At 40.0% G+C, this 23136-nt stretch overlaps 1 protein-coding gene across 2 annotated transcripts in view; it reads left to right on the forward strand.

Moving 5' to 3' along the window:
- Positions 1-22749, forward strand: part of large2 (LARGE xylosyl- and glucuronyltransferase 2) — a 142898-nt gene extending 120149 nt beyond the window's left edge. For both annotated transcript variants that reach the window (XM_023290787.3, XM_023290786.3), the window contains 11 exons: positions 542-665; positions 3773-3944; positions 6078-6182; positions 6325-6437; positions 7067-7192; positions 8960-9115; positions 10157-10320; positions 12086-12364; positions 16540-16686; positions 16882-17077; positions 19943-22749. In XM_023290787.3, coding sequence (XP_023146555.1) covers positions 542-665; positions 3773-3944; positions 6078-6182; positions 6325-6437; positions 7067-7192; positions 8960-9115; positions 10157-10320; positions 12086-12364; positions 16540-16686; positions 16882-17077; positions 19943-20140 — 1780 coding nt within the window. In that variant the 3' untranslated portion in view covers positions 20141-22749. The remainder of the gene's footprint in view (positions 1-541; positions 666-3772; positions 3945-6077; positions 6183-6324; positions 6438-7066; positions 7193-8959; positions 9116-10156; positions 10321-12085; positions 12365-16539; positions 16687-16881; positions 17078-19942) is intronic.
- The last annotated feature ends 387 nt before the right edge of the window (positions 22750-23136 follow it).

Consider the following 23136-nt stretch of genomic DNA (forward strand, 5'->3'; position numbering starts at 1 on the left):
TAAATAGAATAGAATTTCTGTAAGGTCATTGCAAATTTACAGACAAAAACAATCAATAATCTCTTAGTGCGTTATAAATAAATATAAAGTGCATAAGTAGGTAGAAGGAATCACTGGTAGGCACTCAGGTCCAGACAGTTAGTCTGAGTGTTAGATAGAGGTCAGTTCTCCTGTGGCTCTAATGGAATACCTCATGAAAAGAAAGTGAATATAAAGACCTCTTCCCAAGACTAAAGGCAAAATAAATAGAATTCTATCAATAAAAGTATTTTTGATGCAAAATTGGATGACAAAAATGGAATTAAGGATAAACAGCCAGATTTAGATTGTAGGACGTTTTATTGACTGATGGCTATGACTATTAAGATGGTTGTATCCTCATGGGTGGAGCTGTTGAATGTTTCTAGCAGCGTAAACCTGAACAAACCACTGAACTGCTAACTGAATAAGCTCAGAGGAAGAGCAGTGTCAGCAAAACATCACCAGAGTTTTTTTTTTCCTCCGTCTTGACCTTGGTGTCTGTTTTTGTTTGAATTTTCAGGAGAAATCCGCTCCACTTTCATTTCATCACCGACACAGTAGCCAATCGCATCCTGAGTTCTCTGTTCCAGTCCTGGATGGTCCCGTCTGTGCAAGTCAGCTTCTACGATGCAGATGAACTTAAGGTAAAAACGAAAACACCGAGTTTGTGTCGGTCCACGTCCGGCAAAGTCAGACCTCAAATCAGAGATAAACCAGTGCAATCCGAGTTGTGAGGATGCAGCGGAACGTGTTCTCGAATCGCCGAGCATCAAAGAACGGAAACGCTGCAGATACATCAGCCAGAGTGTGAAACAGGAGGTCACAGCTTGTGTCTTTATGCGCCTGTCACATCATTTGTCACATTAGTGGAGATCAGAGTGGCGTTAAAGCCGTGTGATGTTACTTCAGGAGGAGGTGGAGGGTCGCGCTTCAGATTAGCCTCCATTTAACACTGACAGATAAAAAAGACGGGTTCTGAAGTTCATCACAATAGAGCGGGTTCTGACTGAAGCGTTTATTGCCTCGTGTCCATAATAGATGAGAAACATCTTTCAGCTGTGAAAGTAAAACCACTTTTAGGCTGTTAGTGTCATTTATTTATAAAACAATCATGTGTTAATCTTCTATTACAGATCAGTTGCTTATATGTTGAGTTATTCTTAGAGATGATAAATTCTTGTGTGTTCAGAGTAACAGCTGCTTGTAGTGATGTGAGATGTGTGTGTTGAACGACAAGAGTCAAAAATAGAGAAAATAGAGATCTCAGGTTCTGTCAGGTTTGAAGGTTCAGACTGAAGAGGCTACTCAGTCGACTTATGAAATGAAATCGAGGCTGCAGGTCCATCTAAAGACATGAATTATTATCTTCAGGAAGCTGTTCTGTTTGACTGAAGTAGGACTTAGGGTTCTACATGGTGTGCAAAACCCTACCAAAAGGTTTATACAGTATTAAATTTATCAGCGACCCAGCAGTGTGTCTTATTAAAGGATGACTTTGGCTTTATTCCCCTCTTTCCTCGGGAGCTGCTGCAACATTTCCTTGACACAGTGTACTAACACGTTTCAGTACAACAACAGAACGACTTGTTCTAGGAAAAAAAGATCAGCACGTTATCTGTAGATGAAGTAAATGTGCCACAATGCACTGAATGCACCCTACCTGCATACATTATTAGCTCAGATGAATTATAAATAAGCATAAAAGGCTACTGTTTAAAGCATATTAAAACATTTGAACCGGGTTATATAATCTGACAGCTCCCATCGAGATATCAAGAGAAGGGAAGCTTCATATCCACTTGGTGCAGGCTGGAGATGCACCTGCTGTTATGGACCATTATGGACGATGTTTGGACCAAATATATTGAAATATACCTATTTTAATTTGTTCACACTCAACAGTAATCATGAAAGTTGGAACACAGACAAGTTAGCTGCTGTTTTTAGATGATCTGTCATGTTGGTTGTTGAGCTTTGATATACAGACTGCTGTTTGCAAAGTTTATACTTGACTTTTTGTCCGTCTGAACAAAATGCAGCCACAGCAACAGCTGACTCAGTAAATGTTAAAAAAAAATTTGGATTGGCAGTCTGTATTAGGTTGGATCAGTACAATCGCAGGTTGTCTGTTCCTCCTGCCACCAAAAATAAAATAATGGATTAATCCTGGAAGGCTGTTAATGTAGCCCTACAAAAATAACACCAGCGACTGACACCAATGAGAGTTTGTTTGGACGAGAGCATATCGACGCACAACCTGCTCACTACTATCACTACTATCATAACCTAGGCAGTGAAATACAGTCAAAACTACCCAGTTGTCACTAGTCTTTGTTGCACACCACCAAACTGAAAATTAAACATCTTAATAATATATGGTAGTACAATACCTTGTTGAAAACCTGAAAGTACAACAATTCCGTGAATTTTGACATGATCGGTATCAACCCGAATTAATGCCCGATTCTTTGTTGATACTTGTTCTCATGCAATACGGTGAAAAAAAGCCAGAAAAATGTCTTTCAAGTGTTCTACAGCGATGTAACGTCACTGTCCTACTTAATTTAACAATTGTTTACTGGCCTGAGGTCAGTAAGTCTCTGTCACGGTGCTCCTTTACTAGCTTAACTCCCATAATGCTCTCTGCTTGCCAACACAGTAATACCTTCTTCCTCTAGCTGTTACAGTATTAAACAGTAAGAAGCTCTACTAGGCCCTGTAGACAAGCTACGATACTGTAAGTTTGTATTATCCAGGAAAATGGTATCAGGTTTTGGCAGATGAAAAATATTTAATTACTTGGAGCGGATCGGGAGCATTAAAATCTTGATCGGGACATTGCAGGTTTCTAGTTTATACTGTTGCACTTCTTTTACTTATTACATTGATTCACATTATAAAAACAAGAAAGAGGAAAGAGAAATGCTGACCCAAGTATCTAATTAATGGATTTAAACAGTTGTGAAGAACAAGTCAATGCAGAAATTGGTGTCTGGAGGAAGTTTCTGATATTATCAGACCATAAAATTGAACCTTACCCTCAGAAAGATGAAATGAAGTACAAGTTTCCTCTTTTATGATTGCGCTGACGGTTCTCTCTGTATATCGTAACGTTTGAACAGTTGCGCTTCTGAGCTGTTCAGCTTCAGCATCAGCTTCAGTTAAAACACAACAATCAGCAGAGCAGCTTTCAGCCGACGGCAACAATAGCTCATCGAGTCGGACAAGTCGAGTCAAGAGACACTTCAGCCCAAAAACACCAAATAATTTACTTTAACATCAGGTTGATGAATGCGCTCTCAGAGTGACGAGGACGTGGAGAACAAGCATGAATCAGTGTTTGTGTTTCCAACCTGCATCTCCCTCCGTCACATCATCACATTCTCCTCCCTCGCAGCCTTTGTGCTCCACAATGAGTCCTTTGTGCTGCCAGACGCTGCGACCTGCAGCTTCTCTCTTCGCTTTCCATTAACTCACATTAAAGTGGGGAAAAACAGCCGAGACTCTAAGCCGATTATATTTGCAGATGATGCACTTATGCAGATCCAATTACTCTGAATCAGGAGAATTAATTAAAAGACACTATTTGCACATTAACAAATAAAAAAAAACACATTGAGCTTTTGCCAAATACACTGAACGTGTCTTTGTGTTAACCCACGTACTGAATTCTGCTCCCACATGAGGAGCAGCCGAGTCAGTAAAGTCACCTGTTTAAATTGAACTTCAGGTTTTGTGGTTGTCGTTTCAGTCCGAGGTGTCGTGGATACCCAACAAGCACTACTCAGGTATTTACGGCTTGATGAAGCTGACGCTAACCAAAGCTTTGCCCTCCGACCTGTCGAAGGTCATCGTCCTGGACACAGACATCACCTTCGCCACCGACATCGCTGAGCTCTGGGGCATTTTTAGGAAGTTCACCGGTGAGACCTGCTTCATTTTTACCACTTAATCGCATTTATGCTGCGTCCAAACCTTGTTGAAACCCTGAAAGTACAACAATCAAACTCAATGTTGATGGACAAATTCACAAAGAAGTTGTTTAAATCTGTGTGTGATGAAAGAAACTATTTATTTGGTCCATTTATTTATGAATCTGACACCAAAAACAAACAAGGAATGGGTTGTTTTTGTGCTCAAAAATGGAAATGATAAAGTTACTGACTTACAGTTAAGCATCAAAATATTCATATTGATGCCAAATTTAGATTCATAGCAAATTTATGTTTGAACAGTGTGTTTCTTCTGGCTGGAAATGTCATAAACAAGTGAAAGAAGAGTTTTTGTGTTAAAGACGTTAATGATGAATTTAAACTATTTATTTGTTTCATTTTTCCATTTTTACTAAAAATGTCATGTCCATTATTTGAAACTATCACAAATTTAGGAGAAAAGTCAACTTCCAGTCATTTCTACCATGTCGTAGAGCGTTCTAATAAGCTTTAATCTAAGAATAGCTGATACAGTAGTTTTCTAATCACTTAGAAGTCGATTGCAAGTCATAAATAAAACAAAGACCTCAGTGAGTTTGCTTTTAGAATCCATCACAGAGAGATGGTTGCATGTTGTGGCTGCTAACAAGACAGACAAAGGTTATAAAATCATGTTCAACATATCCAAGTGTTCTCAAGTACCAGTGGCAATCATCATCAAAGAGTAGAAGGAGTTCTACAAGCTGAAATATCTCCAAGGCTGAAGTAGGAAACCAAAAGTGAGTTCTCTGTTCAACTGTCACCATCCTGAAGAATCTGAGCTCTTATGGCTGCAGCCACTCACAGCTGACACTCCATCAGACACTGAACAAGGCTGGTCTCCATGAACACTGACCAAGAAGGACTCAGCTTGTGAAAGGATGACACACAAAAGCTCTTCTGGACAAAGAAAGAAGCTTCTGGTCATCAGTTCTGTGACTGAGATAAAAGTAGTTGTTTGGACACAAGGATGAAAGAAAAGAGAAGCTTTGAAACCCAAGAACACCGTCCACGGTCAAACATGGTGGTTTCAATGTGACGCTTTGGGGATGTTTTTCAGCCGACGGGTCGGACAGCCTTGTCAAAGTAAACAGTAAGCAGAGGAAGACACCAACACTGTGCAGGAAAACATGAGGCAGTCTGAAGAGAAACTTGTCCTTGTGCAGCTTTGGAGCTTCCAACAAGGCAGCGATCTGAAACATACAAAGTGATGAAGAAATGGTTAATGTCAAGAGTCTGTGGAGGAAACTGAAGACACGAGTGATGCCAAGGACTCCCTTAAAACTCAAAGACCTGAAGGATGTCACAAAAGATCAACAAAACCCCAAAGGAGACTTGCAGACTTTTAGCAATTCTGATTGATAGATTTAAAGGCAAATAAAGGCTTTGACAGTGATTAGTGAGGTAACTTGACAGCATTTTCAGTTAAAATCTGGAAAAGGTGAAAACACATCATTTAACACAATGTCGTCCTGTTTTTTTTTACTTGATTATGACATTTTTAGACAGAATGAAGCTACTGGCCACATAAATTCACTATAAAGCAAAATTTGGCAGCAGGATAAAAAAAAAAAAAAACAACTGGGACTTAACTGTGTTCCTGTGTTGCACTTGTTAAGCACACAGCAAAAACATTGAATATAAGTCATTACCAGTATCTTTCAGCTGAGTACCATTGGATGCACTGACAACTGTCATTGAATTTCTTTGACACTGTAGAAATCCTAAAAACGTGATGATGCTTGGACAACTTCTGAATCGCATGCAGTGACTTCCACTGTGTGCTGCAACCTGAGACTCATTTTTAGCCAATTTTTGTTTACATTTTGGAAAAGAAAGCACACTGAATTAGCTAATAACAGTCAACAATTGTAATTACAAGATCCTTATCCTGGTTTTGAGACCATTTCCTGATAATTGCAAGAGGATATGCTGCAGATTAAACAGCGCAGGAAGGGGAACATTTCAGAACTCACCTGAGAAATGACAAGAAATCTTAAAATAATCAAATTATTGGGAAAAATAATAAGCAGATTGAACAAATCAACACTTTTTTCTGATGTCTGTTGGTTGTTTTGTTTGCAGACAAGCAAGTGATCGGTCTGGTAGAGAACCAGAGTGACTGGTATCTGGGCAACTTGTGGAAGAACCATAAACCCTGGCCGGCGCTGGGGAGAGGCTTCAATACAGGTAAACAACCGATTCACAGGAGAAACATGTTGGTGATCAGAAAAATCACAACATTTTAGTCTCGAGTTAAAGCAAAAAGCTACAATGTTATACTGACCTGTTGAAGTCAGATTATTGTCGTCGACTTTGTTCGTTGTCACAGGCGTCATTCTTCTCTACCTGGAGCGACTTCGGCGAATCGGCTGGGAGCAGATGTGGCGGCTGACGGCAGAGAGGGAGCTAATGAGCATGCTCAGTACATCGCTCGCCGATCAGGTGAGAAACATATCCAACCATCTCTCAGAAAGTCAAAGTGTTGACAGTCTAAATGCAGGAAACAGTCAGTTACTTTGGAATTGTCCCGTTTATTTCAGCTTTCTGTGTTTCCATTGATGCAGATTCTGTGTCTCTATGACTGATGTTAACTTTTTAACCTCCATCTGTGTTGTAGGGACTCAGAGAAATGAGTCACACAAAATGGTGTATATCAGGGCTAAAAGTTTCCTGCAGCTATTCAACAAAGCACAAGTTTTACATCACTCATTGAAATGTTTGTTGAAACAGGGGTCTTGGTGTCCTCCTCTGGAAATTTTGAGCACCAGGTGCTTAATTTCCTGCACCATTTATGCACCATTTTTTGCCTTCTCTGCATCAAATGTATGGCAGAAAACAAAATTCTGGCACAGTGAGGCAGGCATCCGTCCAGGAATCTACACCTACTAGTATACTGAAACACAAAAATTAGCTCTCTGGAATCAACATTTTGTACTTTAAAAACAATGAGGTTCTGCTTTCCGATGCCTTGAGGAGCAGCGCTGTATCCAGATCTGTGTACAGTAAAAGAAGTCTCAGTGGGGAAACAGGATAGAAGCTGTTGTTAAAGTTGTGTTTTTGTCTGTGTGCAGGACATCTTCAACGCCTTCATAAAGCAGAACCCGGTCCTGGTTCACCAGCTGCCCTGCTTCTGGAACGTCCAGCTGTCCGATCACACTCGGTCCGAGCAGTGTTACACCGAGGTGTCCGACCTCAAGGTACGTCTGGAAACAACACTGATCAGTTATTTACTGCCTCTGAACTGATGCTGTCACTGAGACTCTGACAGCCAAATGTGTCTGGATTCTGTTTAGTGTTCACTGTTAAATTCATTGATGATTATTCTGTCCAGAAATTGTAAAAAAAAAAAAACAAACAAACAGTGATTTAATGTCCCAAATTGTGAGATGTTTTCTGATTAGTTGTTTTATCTAATCAATAGTCCAACATTATTCAGTTTAGAATGAGATGTGACAAAGAAAAGCATCAAATCACCACATCTGACGAGCTTTATTAAAAACCCTCCTCTTCCAGAAGCTCGACGTCAGCTGCCCAAACAGAAATACGACAAAGTAATATTAAACTTTACTTATTTAGCAGTGCAAAGACAAAGTAACAAAGTGCTTCAAGGGACAAAATTTAGAAAATGGTAGAAAAACACTGATTAAACTGATTAAAAATCTGTGGTCCACAGGGGTGGATTTGTAGTAGGATCGCAATCATGTGAACGTCAGCAGGCAGCTGACGTAGTGTTCACTTGTTGTCATAGTTACAGTGACGTCGTGTCACTATCTCGCCATGATACAGAAATCTTTAACAAATCTGTGGATCCAGACTATAAGCTGCATCGCTGCCAAAATCTAATCAGTTGGTCCCTGTGTCATTTCTGACCTTCCCTGAAAATTTCATCCAAATCAATTAGTCCATTTTTGAGTAATGTTGCTAACAGATAGACAAAACCAACGCAGATCATCACATTACTCCACCACGTTCCTTTGTGGAGTAATAAAAGGTTTTAAAGTTGCAACATAAAGAATAAACCAATGAAAAACTATTTGTATACATTATAGTAACTCCACAAACAGCTGCATCAGGGATAATTTCAGAGCTGAAAATTTGATATTTGAAACTAGAAAAAGCCATAGAAAATGTAGAATAAACCCATCTTTGTTGTTTACTTTATTAAAATAGTCTTTACTTTCTGACACGTTAACTCACATTGAAACAACATTGGTGCCATCATGCAGTCATTAAATATGGAGGCAGATTTACATGAATATTTGTTGGTTATAGTTAAGACTTAGTGACAGTCAAAAATAACGCTAATTTATTATCTTTCTATGTTTTGTTTTGGTTTTTTTGGCGCTGAGGTTTTTTTGTCATTTTTCTCTGTTAAGATCCCATCTGTAACTTTTAAATTGACACACAACAAAATCACAAAAAATTATATTTTTTCTTATAATATTACACAATTAAATGGTGAGTTCATGAAGAATAAATATACAATATGTGGCAATTAAATAACGAGACTTGGCAGCAAAAATGACCCTTGAAATTTTCACTGCGTTCCAATTTAATTAAATTATTGCATCATTTAATAGCGACGTCTTATATTTAAATCTATACATACAAACACACGTTTACCTACATATACTCAGATATACATGAGTCTTTAATCAACAAGAGCTTGTTCTATAACATGTGGGACAGAAGGACATCTGAGAAGATACTAAAACTTACTTATCGTGTTTCTTAATAGTAAACAAAGATGCTGAATAAAGAACAACATCTCTGAATTGTGCTCTGTCTGAATGTAGCCACTTTATTAGAACGTAAAGGGAGATGAAGAGATGTGAGAGTCTGAAGTTCTGTAAATAAACAAGCCTGCGGTTTGTTGAAATGAAGGATTAAGTAGTTAGCTAATTAAGTGGATCAGTGGTTAATCCCCCTGCTGTAAATCATACTGGACCTTGTTGTGGTTCCAGGTGATCCACTGGAATTCTCCCAAGAAGCTCCGTGTGAAGAACAAACACGTGGAGTTCTTCAGGAACCTCTACCTGACCTTCCTGGAGTACGACGGAAACCTGCTGAGACGAGAACTGTTTGGCTGCCCGAGTCAGGCCAGTCCAGACAGCGTCCAGGTTAGAAACACTCTCAAACACACATTTACATCTAACACAGTAACATTTAGTTTTTCTTCACCTTTTCACACCTTTTTGAAGTAATCAATTTCAGAGCAAGAAACATTTGGCCAGAGTCCATATTAAACATTATCACATTTGGAAAGGATCACTCAAATCCCATCAATGCTTGGCAGAATATTTTACTGTTTAAATAAACTTTATTATCAAAGCTGACAGTAACAAGACGTTTTGAAAAGGCTTCATTTTATAGGTTTTGTATTTTCTGGCAAGTTTCTTAAAGATATTCTTCCAAGTTTTTATCATCTTAGTGAAATCTGATGACTTTTTCCACTTTACCACTAACGAGAACATTAATAACTGTTCTGACAATTTCTTTGTTTTCCTTAGAATTGGTGTTATAATTAGTAACACTTGTGTCAGACCTCCATTAAAATATCGTCATAATTACGAGGCTGAAAAATCATGGCCCTGTAAAACAAAGCTCTTTATTATGGGTCTTGTTAGTGGAAATTAAAAAATATCACTTAGAGTTAGAAACAAATTTACAAGCGGTTGTAAACTAACAGCTTCATTTATACATTAACTATTTCCAATGACAAATATATGTAAGATAGATGAACTAAAACCAGTTATATATGTTTTGTCACATCATTAACTACAGCTGCTACAATTAGTCAAGTAGTTGTAAACTATACAATTAAACTATCTGAAAAATCGAGAATTTTTTAAAGAAAAACTAAATTGTCTGGTTTCAGCTTCTTAAATGTACATTTTCTGGCTTCTTTCCTCTTCTGTGAACTTACTGTTTGAATCGCGCTGTAAAAGAGCAGATACATTCAGCAAACTGATCTCTGACATTTGTTTTTAATTAACAACCTGCTGATGTACTGATGAGGTCTGTATGCAAATAGATTCCTACAACATGTTAAAGTAAATGTATTTTTCTGCTGTAGTTGCCAAGGTAACAATCCACCGCAGGGTTGTGTTGTTTTTATACACAAGTGCATCTTTACAACTCTGTTCTGTGCATCTCCTCAGCTGCAGTCGGCTCTGGAGGAGCTGGACGAGGACGATCAGTGTTATGATTTCCGCCGAGAGCGACTGACGGTGCACCGAGTTCACCTCTACTTCCTGCAGTACGAGTACACGCCCACTGAGGACGACACCGACGTCACACTGGTGGCTCAGCTCTCCATGGACAGGTACTGAACCAGCCTGATGCACATCTGATCAGCTGTTTTCCGAATTTCTGATAAATTAGCAAGAGATTAGGTAAGAGTAACACTGTTCTAGTTGTGCATAAATCAGTAAAAATCTGACGCCCAAAAGGGAAATGCTGAAGTTGCTGTTTCAACGACCCACTACGAGCTCATAGACCAGAGGGCTGAACTAGAAAGCCAGATTAGCGGGTTAGCAGGTATGTTAAGGTTAACGGCAGAGTTTTTAGTGTCAGGAAGGTGGTTCTCTTTTAACCTGCTAGATCTCTATGGTAACTGATGCTGTGGAGCTAATCTATGTTCAGAGTTTCTGATTTAAATCAATAGTACGAATCTTCTTCCTTTAAGCCAAATTGTTCTCAGCGATTCTTTTTAAGCGTTGCAGATTCTTAGCTGAGGGAAAATGTTTTCTCTGTAAGCCTGTTGATGTGTTTGCTACTAATATCACTGAATGAAGCTGTACAATTATAGTATCACACACTGTATGCATCGTGTTGCCATGGGAACCTGACATGGACAGTAGGTGATGCAGGAAGCAGATAAATATGTTTTTATGTTTGGCCCTGATTTGCTGCTCAGTCCATTTACACTGCAGCTAGTAGAATACTGATTAGAAAATGAATTAGTATTTATTACAGAGAATATTCAAACAGTAACATTACATTTCACTTTGATTTGGCCACAAATTAAAGGAACATCCTGCATTATGGGACAGAGTCAGACCTAAACGCACTTCAATACAATCTTGTGTTGAAATATATGGGGTTTAAAGTTTGATAACTTTATTGTGCATCTAGATAGAAATAAGCAGCTGCACCGATCAGTAAAATAAAGCTTTTTACCAGCATTCCTGTCTTGCATTGTTTGCAGTCGCAGCACTTTTTAATGCCGTACATTTTATATTCCTCATTGTTCTCCATTACAACAACCTGTTGACTGAAGCAGCTGCACATGATCATTTCATTTTGTGCAGAAGAAAAGTCACATGACGCCTTAAACGCCCACTTTTATGCGAACGTGCAGAGTTTGAAGCAAAAGTCTGAGTTACCAAAGAAAGTTGATAACCACCTTTGTGATATCTGTTATCTCTGACTGGGGTTTTAGGTTTTGTCAAACTGGCTTCGTGATACAGCCTTCTGGAGTTCATCCAATATTTGTTGTTGGCTGTTGGAATCTACAACGCAATAGAAACAGAAAGGAGTTATTACAGGAGAGCTCTTGTAAATGTTTACGCCACCTCACACCTCCCAGAGTTCCTGCAGTGAAAACCTGCATAAAAACACTGGGATGTCAGGATATTTTACCTTCTTTCACTTTGTATGATTTCTATAATGTGTACGTGACCAATGCGACCAGAATAACTAGATAAGCTGAAGTTTACATTCTTGTTTCTGGTATCGGACTGTTTGTGAAAGATTGTTAGTTTGACATGTCTGGGCCAGAAAACCACAACAATTTTTAACTCTAAAAACCTGATGAGACAGATTTATGGTATGAACCCACTGTTCAGATTGCACAATAGGTTACACCAATGTTAGGAGGTGAATTACATTAGGAGGACACTTACCGTTAACTTGTAATGTGGTGTACAAGATTATTATGCTTCAAACAAGAATCTTGAGTAAACTGAATATGTTCTAGTGGCTGTTTCTCACAGCTTTCTGACAGTTTGTTTACTGAATAATTTGAATGAATGAATCCTATGTTACATTCCTTGAATAAAAGAATTCATGTGCTTTTCTGCCTGCAGGCTGCAGATGCTGGAGGCCATCTGTAAACACTGGGAAGGCCCCATCAGCTTGGCGCTCTACATGTCCGACGCCGAGGCTCAGCAGTTCCTGCGCTACGCTCAGGCCTCCGAGGTCCTCAAGAACCGCAAGAACGTGGGGTACCACATAGTCTACAAGGAGGGCCAGTTCTACCCAGTCAACCTGGTGAGGAACGTAGCCCTGAAGAACGCCAACACGCCCTACGTGTTCCTGACAGACGTGGACTTCCTGCCGATGTACGGTCTCTATGATTACCTCAGGTAGGACCTCCATCCAGTTCTCACATTAATGACACCCAAGACAGCAAAATCAAGTAACTCTCAGCTGATTGAGTCTAATAGAGCTTTATCATGGCAGACATTGAAACCGGAACAGTAATAAAAACATGAGTCATATAAGCAGAAGAACTAATGTATTACTTACTACTGAATGTGTTAAGTTGTGCACTTAAATAGTTCTATATCTCTAAACCTCAAGCAGCAACACATTTTAACCAAGTCAATGACTTTTTAAACACAATTAACATTCTAGAAAAACATCAGTCTGGTTTTAGGATGAACCACAGTACAGAGACAGCACTTTTAAAGATTTTAAACGACATCAGGTGGAATTTGGATAATAAAAAACTAACAATGTTGGTTCTACTGGATCTAAGTGCTGCTTTTGATACAGTAGACCATCACATTTTATTCAACAGACGTAGACACCTGGGCAGCTTCTCTGGTACTGTTTTTAACTGGTTCAACTCTTATCTCACAGACCGATGTTTTTTATGTAAGTATGGACACGTGTTCCTCAGGAACCCATGAAATTAGGTGTGGGGTTCCCCAAGGTTCAATTTTAGGTCCCATTCTTTTTAATCTTTATATGCTTCCGCTTGAGGACGTCATCAGGAGACACGCTGATGATACACAGCTGTACATTGCTGTGTCTCCTGATGACACAGGACCAATAGATTCCCTTTAAAACTATTTTAGACATTAGGTCATGGATGGCAGCGAACTTCCTACAGCTCAACCAGGACAAAACTGAGGTTTTAGTTATAGGTCCTGAAGGCCAGAGAGAGAAACTTTTATCAAAATTACAAGATTTTAAACTAGCACAATCTGTAAAAAAAAACTGGGCATTATTTTCAACTCTGAGCTGAATTTTATGCCACACATTAAAAATATAACAAAAATAGGTTTTTACCACCTGAAGAACATAGCCAGAGTCTGCCCGTTTCTCCCTCAGGCCAGCAGGAGGTGCTAATGCATGCTTTTATCTCTTGTAGTTTAGACTATTGTAATGCCCTGCTCTCTGGTCTTCCCAAAAAGAGTATTTTAAATCTACAACTACTACAAAACTCAGCTGCACACGTGCTGACGAGGACCAGAGGGCGGGAACACATTACACCAGTTTTAAAGTCGCTGCATTGGCTCCCCGTCCGCTTCAGGATCGATTTTAAGGTTCTTTTATTAGTTTTTAAAAGTCTTAACGGCCTTGCGCCTTCTTATTTATCTGATTTGCTTTTAACATATCGACCCTCACGGATCCTGAGGTCCTCTGGCAGCGGCCTTTTAACTATACCACAAGCCAGGACAAAAACCCACGGTGAGGCAGCATTTAGCCACTATGGCCCCCACCTGTGGAACAGCTGCTGGAGAACCTCAGGACTGCAGAGACTGTTTTTAAAAGGCGGTTAAAGACTCACCTTTTTAATCAGGCTTTTAATTTGTTCTTATCATTCTCTATTTATTGTTTTATGTATTTGTACTCTTTTAATTTTCCACCCTTTACTTATCTCACAGGTCTTTTATTCTATCTTATAGTTTAAAATTTTTAGTTATTTAACTCCAGTGTTTCCTCAGGGGCTCCTCCACACTGGGGGCTGTGTCTGGTCTGCTGCTGGGGGTGCTGTCCGTGGGTCCCTTCGATCCGGCTGGTTGGGGGGCTCCCCACCTCGGTGTGGGGGTCCCCCTGTCTGTCTAGGTTGGTGGGGGGTGTCTGGGGGACGGTGCCCCCAGTGGTCATGGCCTGCGACTCCTCCCAGTGTGGACGACTCCAATGGAGGCGTTTTCCACAATCGCAGTGCCATTCCATGTCTCCCTACTGTCAGTGGTGAGAGTGTGTGTGCATATATGTATACATGGAGGGAGGGAGGGATGGGATTGCTTGTTTTAAATGTTTTTAAATGTTGTACAGCACTTTGTGTTGCATTTTTCACTGGTGCAGGAGCTGCTGTGGATGGAGTCAGCAGTAAAACACCGTTCAGACATGCAAAAGAGGTCTCGAGCAAATCTGTATCACTTAAAAGTATGTGTAATACTTATTAGTATTACAGTTTTCACTTGCTGTTACGCAGCTCTTCCAGATGAAGACTGAAGCTTTTATACTGCTCTCTTCAAAGCCTCCACTTATAAAGCAGTCATTTTACCTTATCGAACATGGAAGTTGCTGATCTGTTATTGTGTAATTTAATTGAAATGTACGAAAACACAACAGAACACAAACTAATCAATCAAGGCAACAGTAGACCTGCAACTCCAATGTTCTGTGAGACAAAATTGCTGTTTTTGTTAATTGAACTTGCTGGCTTTGTGGAGGACATGAAGTTCTAAAAGCCTGAGTTCCCACCAGAAGAGTTCTGTCTGACAGCAAGGCAAAGCACTGAGTATTCTAAATATAGCCTTCACTTACACTGATTGATTTTTTTACTTAACATGGCCAAATTATGTTTTGTTGCTGACTCTGTCCACAGCAGTTCACTGCTTAGCTTGCATGCTGGTCTGTTTCTATAAACTGGGAACACACTATGTACAAGTCTGCAGTTCTTGTGGTCAGTTCAGGACATGTTACACTCATTATAAAGAAAGTCGTGCCATCACAGAATCCTCCTCTATATGTGTCTAGCAGGTCTTGGGGGTGGGCAATCAGGTCAAAAGATCACTGTAGGATTGTTTGGAGTAGAATCATGATTGGAATCACAATTCTCCTCGCAGATCTACCTTAAACTGTGTGATCACATGATTAGTTGTGCGAAGAGTTGCCTGGATACAAAGTCAGTCACTTGTCTGCATCTTGTTTTCGCTCTGATTTTATTCTAAACGTTCTGAATTTCTGCAGCTTTGACACTTCTTTTGAAGGTTCAGCTGCCTCTACAGCGAGTCTCTAATCCTGCAGATGAGCTCCATCTCCACCATCTTGGACTAAAACTGGGAACAGTTGTCATCATGGGTGGGCTTCACAGAGCCCTTGCTCTGCTCTGGAGCTTTGGTGAGCTCAGTTTGCTGCAGGTTCTGGTTGGAGTCGACCTCCAGATTAGAGAAGAGAGCAGAACCAGGACTACTGTCACCACTTTAGTCCAACATGGTGTAGCTGGAGTCTTTCTGCAGGATGAGACTTACTGGAGAAGCAGCTGAATGAAAACAAGGACCATCTGAACAGTGACCTGACCCAGCTGCAGGCTGAAATACAGGATGGAGCTAACTGTTTAACAGTGGCTGAACTTTAAAATAAAACATCTGAAGTGGCCACTATGATGCAATCTGAATTATTGACCTGAAAAACGTCATGTGCTGGATGCCCTAATGTCTTACAGTATCATTCTTACTTGTGGAAAGTTTGGAAAAAAGTAAAAACACGCTCCAGTTTATTATTCACACTGAGCTAAAACTAGTGCAGTCTGATACAATAGGAATAAAATTTACCTTCATGAAAGCTACAATGTTCATTTTTTAAGCCAGGTTTTACAGTCAAGAATCTAGCTTCTTCCTTATGTAGATTTTTAGACATCCAGGTCTTGACTTAGCAAACCCACTAACACATTAGCTGTGTCAGACTACAGTAATCCAAAGTGCTTCATTAGTATTAAACTGGACTTTTCTTTTGATCCTTGAAGAGGTTTCGTCTCCATCCAAGACCGTTCCTAAGTTGGAGAGTTCCAGGTATTCATTCTGACAACCAACTTTCCACGGCCTTAGATGTAGATAGACATGTGAAAAGTGAAGTGACATTTTTAAGAACAGGAAACAGTCCAGTTGCCTTCTACTGCAGCAGCTTGGGTTACCATGAGCTGGATGTCCTAGAGTCTCAACAGACTTTCGGGGACCATGTTAGTTTCTTTTCATTAGTGTCTAAGTAAAACCACAATGAGTGAAAGGTTTGATTAGAAATTTGTTGGACATGGAACTTCTGTGTATTTTAACTACTTCCATTTCTAATTGTATTCAATTATTTTGCACAGAGGAATGTGCTTAATAAAAATGGGAAAACAATATTTATAATAATTGCAACACCTTTCTAAAACACTTTCAGCAAAACCTGAACATTACAACCTTCATGAAAGTTACAGTATCATAATCTATTTCAGACATGAAAAATGTCTGTCAATAAATCAGAAATGCTGTTATAGAAGCTGCTTTAACTGCATCTCGCCTCCTGTTTGCTGCTGCAGAAAGTCCGTGGTGCAGCTGGACATGGCTCACACCAAGAAGGCTCTGGTGGTTCCAGCTTTCGAGACTCTTCGTTACCGTCTGTCCTTCCCTAAGTCCAAAGCCGAGCTGCTCTCCATGCTGGACATGGGGACTCTCTACACCTTCAGGTACCTGAACAAACCAAAATCAATTCAGTTAATCCTAAAAGCTTCAGGAAAAAGAAACTGGACTTCTTTTTGGGGTTTTTTGAAGATGTTTCGCCTCTTATAAAAGTATGATTAGCATTAGCATGATGTGAATAATTGAATGAGGATCTACACAACTAATTAGATGTTAATGTCTTGTTCTTCCTGCCTCCACAGGTACCATGTGTGGCCAAAGGGTCACGCTCCTACCAACTATGCCAAATGGCGGACAGCCACCACACCCTACAAGGTGGAGTGGGAGCCGGACTTTGAGCCGTACGTCGTGGTGAGACGAGACTGTCCGGAGTACGACCAGCGCTTTGTGGGCTTCGGCTGGAACAAGGTGTCGCATATCATGGAGCTGGATGCACAGGTACATCTGTATGAACTGGTACCAGCACGAGGATGTGATTTTCTGTTGTATGCGCAACAGTATTATGCCTGAAGTGAGGCTGTTTGAGGTACTTATCATAGATACTGTATTACCTGCAGTCGGCACAACCCCAGTTTGAAAAAACAGAAGGCTGCTGGCAAGTAAACTAAGCAGTGAATGTTCAGCAGAAAAACATTTCAGTCACCAAAAAAAAAAAATCAATATTGCTTTAAGTGTATGCTATATTTAGAATGTTCTCACCTCTTTGCTTTTTGTCACTACAGTTTATAAACCGTACAACTTCTGGATTCCTACACATGATCAAACCCATGTCATCTACTTGATTACATCACTGGAATTCTGACCAACACACCTGATCTGCAGCATAATATAGTTGAGAAAATGTAGCATCAAAATAAAGTGCTGTGTAACGACAAGGTAAAGCAGTAAGAATAATCTAAATAGAGACCTCCTTTATGTGGCTAAAATAAGTTTTGCTACTGACCTTGTTGACTGCTGAGCTTCCCTGCCAGCAGTCCTCAGTTTCTGCAAACTGGAGGTTTGCCAACTGCCCTCTACTGTAGGTAATACACTAACTGTGGCTAAGTACCTCTTACCCCTCCCCCCAAATCATTCTATTAACCATCATAACTTAACATTTAAACAGCCACTTAAAATCTAAAGAAAGACAATTTTGCAGCAGCTTGTCTTTGATTTTGTGATACTTCAAATTGGTAACCACAGATTTTCACTATGTTTCTCAAAGAGTGGGCAATTTACAGCTTATACAGCCTAAAATCACACCGTGTAAAGGAGCCTCAAAGGGGATACGTCATGCTTTGTGTGGTTTTCAGTCATTTATATAGACTGCTACAGTATCTGAAGTCTAATTTATACATCAGTCCAGATCGAACAGCAAGTCAATCTGGACGCCGCCTGTGCCTCATGTTATGAATACAAAGCATTCTCAAGTCCAACACTTTTTATTTGAATAAATAAATTACATTCTACGTGCAGAATGTGTCTCAGTTTCTACAACGAGTGATAATGTCAAACATATCTAAGTCATGTCTGATCCAGTCTCAAGAGATGTGACATTTGTGGTGTAATCAGAGTTAAGAGGTCGCAGTAGTGTAACTGACTGCAGGTAAACATGCTGTTTTTCCCACTATGTTCAATTATATTTTGACTGTATGTGATTTGAAAAATTATGGTTGAGCTGATGAACCCTCTGAAGCTCAAAACACATCTGCTGCTTTGAAAGCCGTGTTCTCTTTGCAAAATCACCAAAATTACACCGTTTATCAGAGTCAGGACCTCTGTAAAGGCAGAGAAGAACATCAGATTTTAGGCTTTCTAATAGTCCTTGATTTAATCACCTGTGACTGGCAGGCTAAGTTAAAAATCTGGCAAAAATAAACCCTTTCCTCTGAATAAGTTTCTGTAGAAAACAAAAGAATTGAAGTAGTAAAATATCTATAGTCTGGAGTATCACCATTATTTAACTTTACTTTTTTTGGTAGACAGCATTAAAGATGTTTGAGTTGTCTCTACTTCTAGCCAAGGTTGTTCCATTTCCATAGAGAAGCACGTCTTTTTATTGCAGTGCAAAATGAATCCAAACTGAGGGAAATGTGACAGGAGCAAAGAAACGCACAGAAACAGTTTGCATAACGTTCGTTCGGACCTCTGATCTTTAAAAAATCTGATGTAGACCTTTTTGTAATAAGTTTGAAAAGTCATTATACGTGGCTAAGGGTCCAAAATATTTGGTCAATGTGTATAAAACGGCCTTGTGTGCAGCGTTACCTCTGCTGACGTCAGATCGTCTGTTCGTGTCCACACACAGCAATGGTCCTCTCTTTTTCAGACTGTCCTCTGAGACAGGAGCTAAAGTAAAAGCAGAAAGGGCCCAGTATGAGATAATTCATCATTCAAAGTTATGCCAAAAGTACTCCAGAACAGAAATATAGACCCAACAATGTGTCCCTGTCCCCTTAAAGTTGTGAAAATGACCAACTCAGCACACTGCAGGTCTCTAAACAGCCAGTTAAATATCCACCTTCGTCAGCTTTGCCAGCTGATGAGAAAACACAAAACAGCGCTGGGTCATTCCACCTCATTTCACTAAATTTAAAAAAAAAAGCTTGTTTTTCTTCTATTCCAACATTTCCACCAACCATAAAACCTTAACTTTTCACTCTAAGAGAGAGGTTTTTACTCCACCAAGGAACACGGCGGAGTTATGTGACGGTCGGCGTACGTTTGTCCTTCTGACAATCTGTCGTTCCGTCTGTTGGCAACATTACTCAAAAATGGACTTTTGGATGAAATGTTCAGGGAAGGTCAGAAATGACACAAGGACCAAGTGATGACACTTTGCAAAATAGCGGCACTCTATCACTGTAACTATGACAACAGTTGAGCGCTACTTCAGCTGCCTGCTGACGATCACGATTGCGATCCTACTATAAATCGACCACTGTGGACTTGTCTGTCAGAAATTATACAACGACTGAGCAGCCTTTGCGCAGTACTGCGCTCACTGACTGCTTTTCTTGTTTTTTCCTGTGACTGGCACCAATAGGAGCTTTAAAAATGTAGAGTATGGTGCCAGTCAGAGGCATACTTTGGGGGGAAAAAAATGTAAGTTACTTTTCTCGTATTTATGGCCAATATTATCACAATCATAGAGCAGATATGATAGATGAAACCATTCCAATAGTGTCCTAACTGGAAGAGTCATATGATATTGTTACTGGGCTAAAAGAAAAAATAATGATTGTCTGAATTTGGTTGAACTGAGGCAGAATGATCCAGCTGCTCTCACTGTTATCACTATCTCAACTGTTTTATTTTTTCCAGGAATATGACCTGATGGTCCTCCCCAATGCTTTCATGATCCACATGCCCCACGCTCCGAGCTTCGACATCTCCAAGTTCCGCTCCAGCTCGAGCTACCGCAACTGTCTCAACACCCTGAAGGACGAGTTCCACCAGGATCTATCGAGGAAGTACGGCTCGGCGGCTCTGAAGTACCTCACCGCCCAGAGGAACATCTAAACACCGGAGAGATCCAGCCAATCGTCGGCCCCGAGAGTTTGGACATGTATTGACGCTGCGCTGGGGACCTCGTCACCGCCGACCGCGAACATGACGGTAAAGCTTTACAGCCCTTTCAAGCATTCTCGGGCTCCTGTGCGTTAATTCTCCAGTCGACTCCACCTCAAGGTGACCGAGATGAAAACCCCGAACATGACTGCGGATTTTTCTGAACGCAGGATTCTGACAGAGCTGAAAGGACGAGCGTGGATACGGATGGGATTAGCTTTAAGGCTGGGAAATAATAACCATATTCTTACAATTTGTTGTGACAATCAGGGCTTTTTCCAGAACTACGAACCAGTCGGTCTGCATGGATATCCGGACATGACGGGACCCCTTCACTTTGGTGACAAACGTAAGAGAGAAGACTGCATTTGGGAGGCCAGTCGAACTGGAGAAAGATTTAAGCCTTATCACTTTCATGATATTTACTATGATATTTAATGATATTTTCATTTCTTTCTTTCTTTTCCAGTGTAAAAGCAGAACCAATGATAGTGAACATTTACAATGTTTTGATTACGGCTTTACATAAGAATCAGTTTATTTTTCCTTTCTATATTTTCTGACCTCTTTAAAAGAAATCCATAGTGTCCCAGTCAAATTATTTCAGATTTTCTGTGGGCTTCAGGGATGTGCTTTGTGTGTATGTGTGTGTGTGTGTGTGTGTGTGTGTGTGTGTGTGTGTGTGTGTGTGTGTGTGTGTGTGTGTGTGTGTGTGATCCAGCTGCGTCATACGTCACGTCTACAACACACTTGCTGCTTGTCGTCAGTGTCATGCTCGCTTCTGTCTTGCATGTAAACAGTTGCACTACATGTTCTTTTCACGTTAAAAAATATAAATTATTCATTTCTTCTGCCATCATTCATCCCTCTGAAAGCTGCAAAAATCTATAAATGATAATTCGTATCATTACCGATTGGGACCAACACTGGCCCCTGACAGTGAGTTGTTGCTAAATGAGACGAAGGGCAGGAGCTTGTTTTATCGTTTTTGAGCCATTACGTCTATAGTTTTGTCTGATTCACTGGATATATGTGCCATCTACTGTTTTACCCACAATCCTGTTTTGTTTTGGAAAGTCCAGCTGAAATTTAAAAAAATCATATTTTCCTGCAGCCAAATCTCACATTTACTCTTAATTGTTTGTAAAATGGAAGAAACGCCACTTCAGCTTCTAAACTCCGATTTCTATGAACCTGAGACCTGGTTATTATACTGAGTCCAGTCAAATACAGGTCGGGTTCAGCTGTGACTAGGTGGTGCATCCCAATTATCACAGAAATATTAGCTTGTCGAGAGTCTATTCAGACTGAAATATCTTACAGTCCTTTTCAGCCAGAGTGTGATTATTTTTTTGATTAGTCGAAGTTTTTTGGTCTGCAAAATATAAGAAAAAAAGTCAAAAAGATTGAACATTGTTGCCCAAATCCCCAGAGAAAGCCTTTCAAAGAAACTACTCACATTTATGAATCAGAGAATTAAGACTTCTTTTGTTTTAGAAAATTATTCACACTGATTAATCTGTTATCAAGGTCCCAGTGCCAGATGGCACCACCAATTCTGTGTTATTTGAGCTTCACTCTTGTACAGTAGGAGATAGTAGTGACACATTGTCCACCTTTATATACAGCAAACATACTGGGCTATGCAGAGGTAAAGTGTAAAAATAAACATTTATTCCCTTTGAATAATGATTATTTTGGACTAAAAGACAACACTAGACCTATAGTTTGCAGAGTTGTATGATACAATGAGATGCAAATATATTTAATTTCAGTTGGACTTTAATATTCCTAATTTAATTGTTGTTATTGTTTTTTGCTTGGTCTATCCAACATTTCCAACCAGTACAAGATTATTCTTTAAATTAATTACTGATCATGCTGCCGTGACATGTAGTGCTGGTTATCGGGGAAATAATTCCTACTGATTTGAGTCTGATCATAACTGACCAAAACTTTGCCTCCTGACAAACTATTTGAAAACTGGTCAGCCAAATTTCTCCACAATTTGGTGTCAAGGTTGATAACGATGTTTCTGACGTCCTTCCCCGTAGCACAGGACAAGAAAAGAAAAATCTGGGATGCGAAATTACAGCTTGTAGCGGCATCCAGCTTCAGTTTTGTTCCTCTTTCTTGTTTTCCTGTTGAAAAGATTTGTTGTCCGTTTATTTTCTTGATCTCTGCCTGCATTTGACGGGAAAAAAGGTAAGAGGAAAAGACGTGAAAGAAGAATCTAGTGTGATTTCCATTGAGCGTACGGCAGACACAGGAGTCAGGTACTAAGCGTTGGATCGTGAGCGAAGGCGTTTGGTGAGGAGTGAGTTTTATCGGTGCCATGAAGAGCCCTGCTCCCTCCCCGCTGCCATCCACGCCGCCTCCATTGACTTGTTGTTGATTGTGGTAAATGCTAGTGCCTTTGCTGTATTGTGAAACTGGATATTGATTGTACCGTTGTACCGACAGGGCCTGGGGATAGTCAGGCGCTCTATTTATTATTGTTGACTCAAATCAATCATATTTTTCTATGTAAGTGCTTTAAATAAATTTGCCCTTTTTTATGACTTTGTCTCGGGGGAGGGAGGTTTGTTTTTCCACTACTTTTCTCCAACTGCTGCAGCATTTCTGTTGAATTAATGCTATTCTAGGATTATGGCGATCCTGAGGAATTTTTATATCCTTACCCCTGCAGGGCAAAGAGCGTCTTGGGATTCCAAGAAATTCATAATATTTACTGAGGTCAGTGGTTTTAAGACATGTGAATCCTCCATGTGTGTAATTGGACCAGTGAAAAGTTCCAATACAAACTAAGTTGTCTTGGATGAATAGGTCCCCTGATGGTTCTCATCCCGTTTTAATGCAAATTACATTGAGGTAATTGGAAGCGTAACTTTCCAACTCCAGTGTGTTCAAAAGTTAACTATTTAACAAAAGCAACAATTACTTTCTGC

This window comes from Amphiprion ocellaris, chromosome 1 (genome assembly GCF_022539595.1).
Source record: "Amphiprion ocellaris isolate individual 3 ecotype Okinawa chromosome 1, ASM2253959v1, whole genome shotgun sequence".
NCBI lineage: Eukaryota > Metazoa > Chordata > Actinopteri > Pomacentridae > Amphiprion > Amphiprion ocellaris.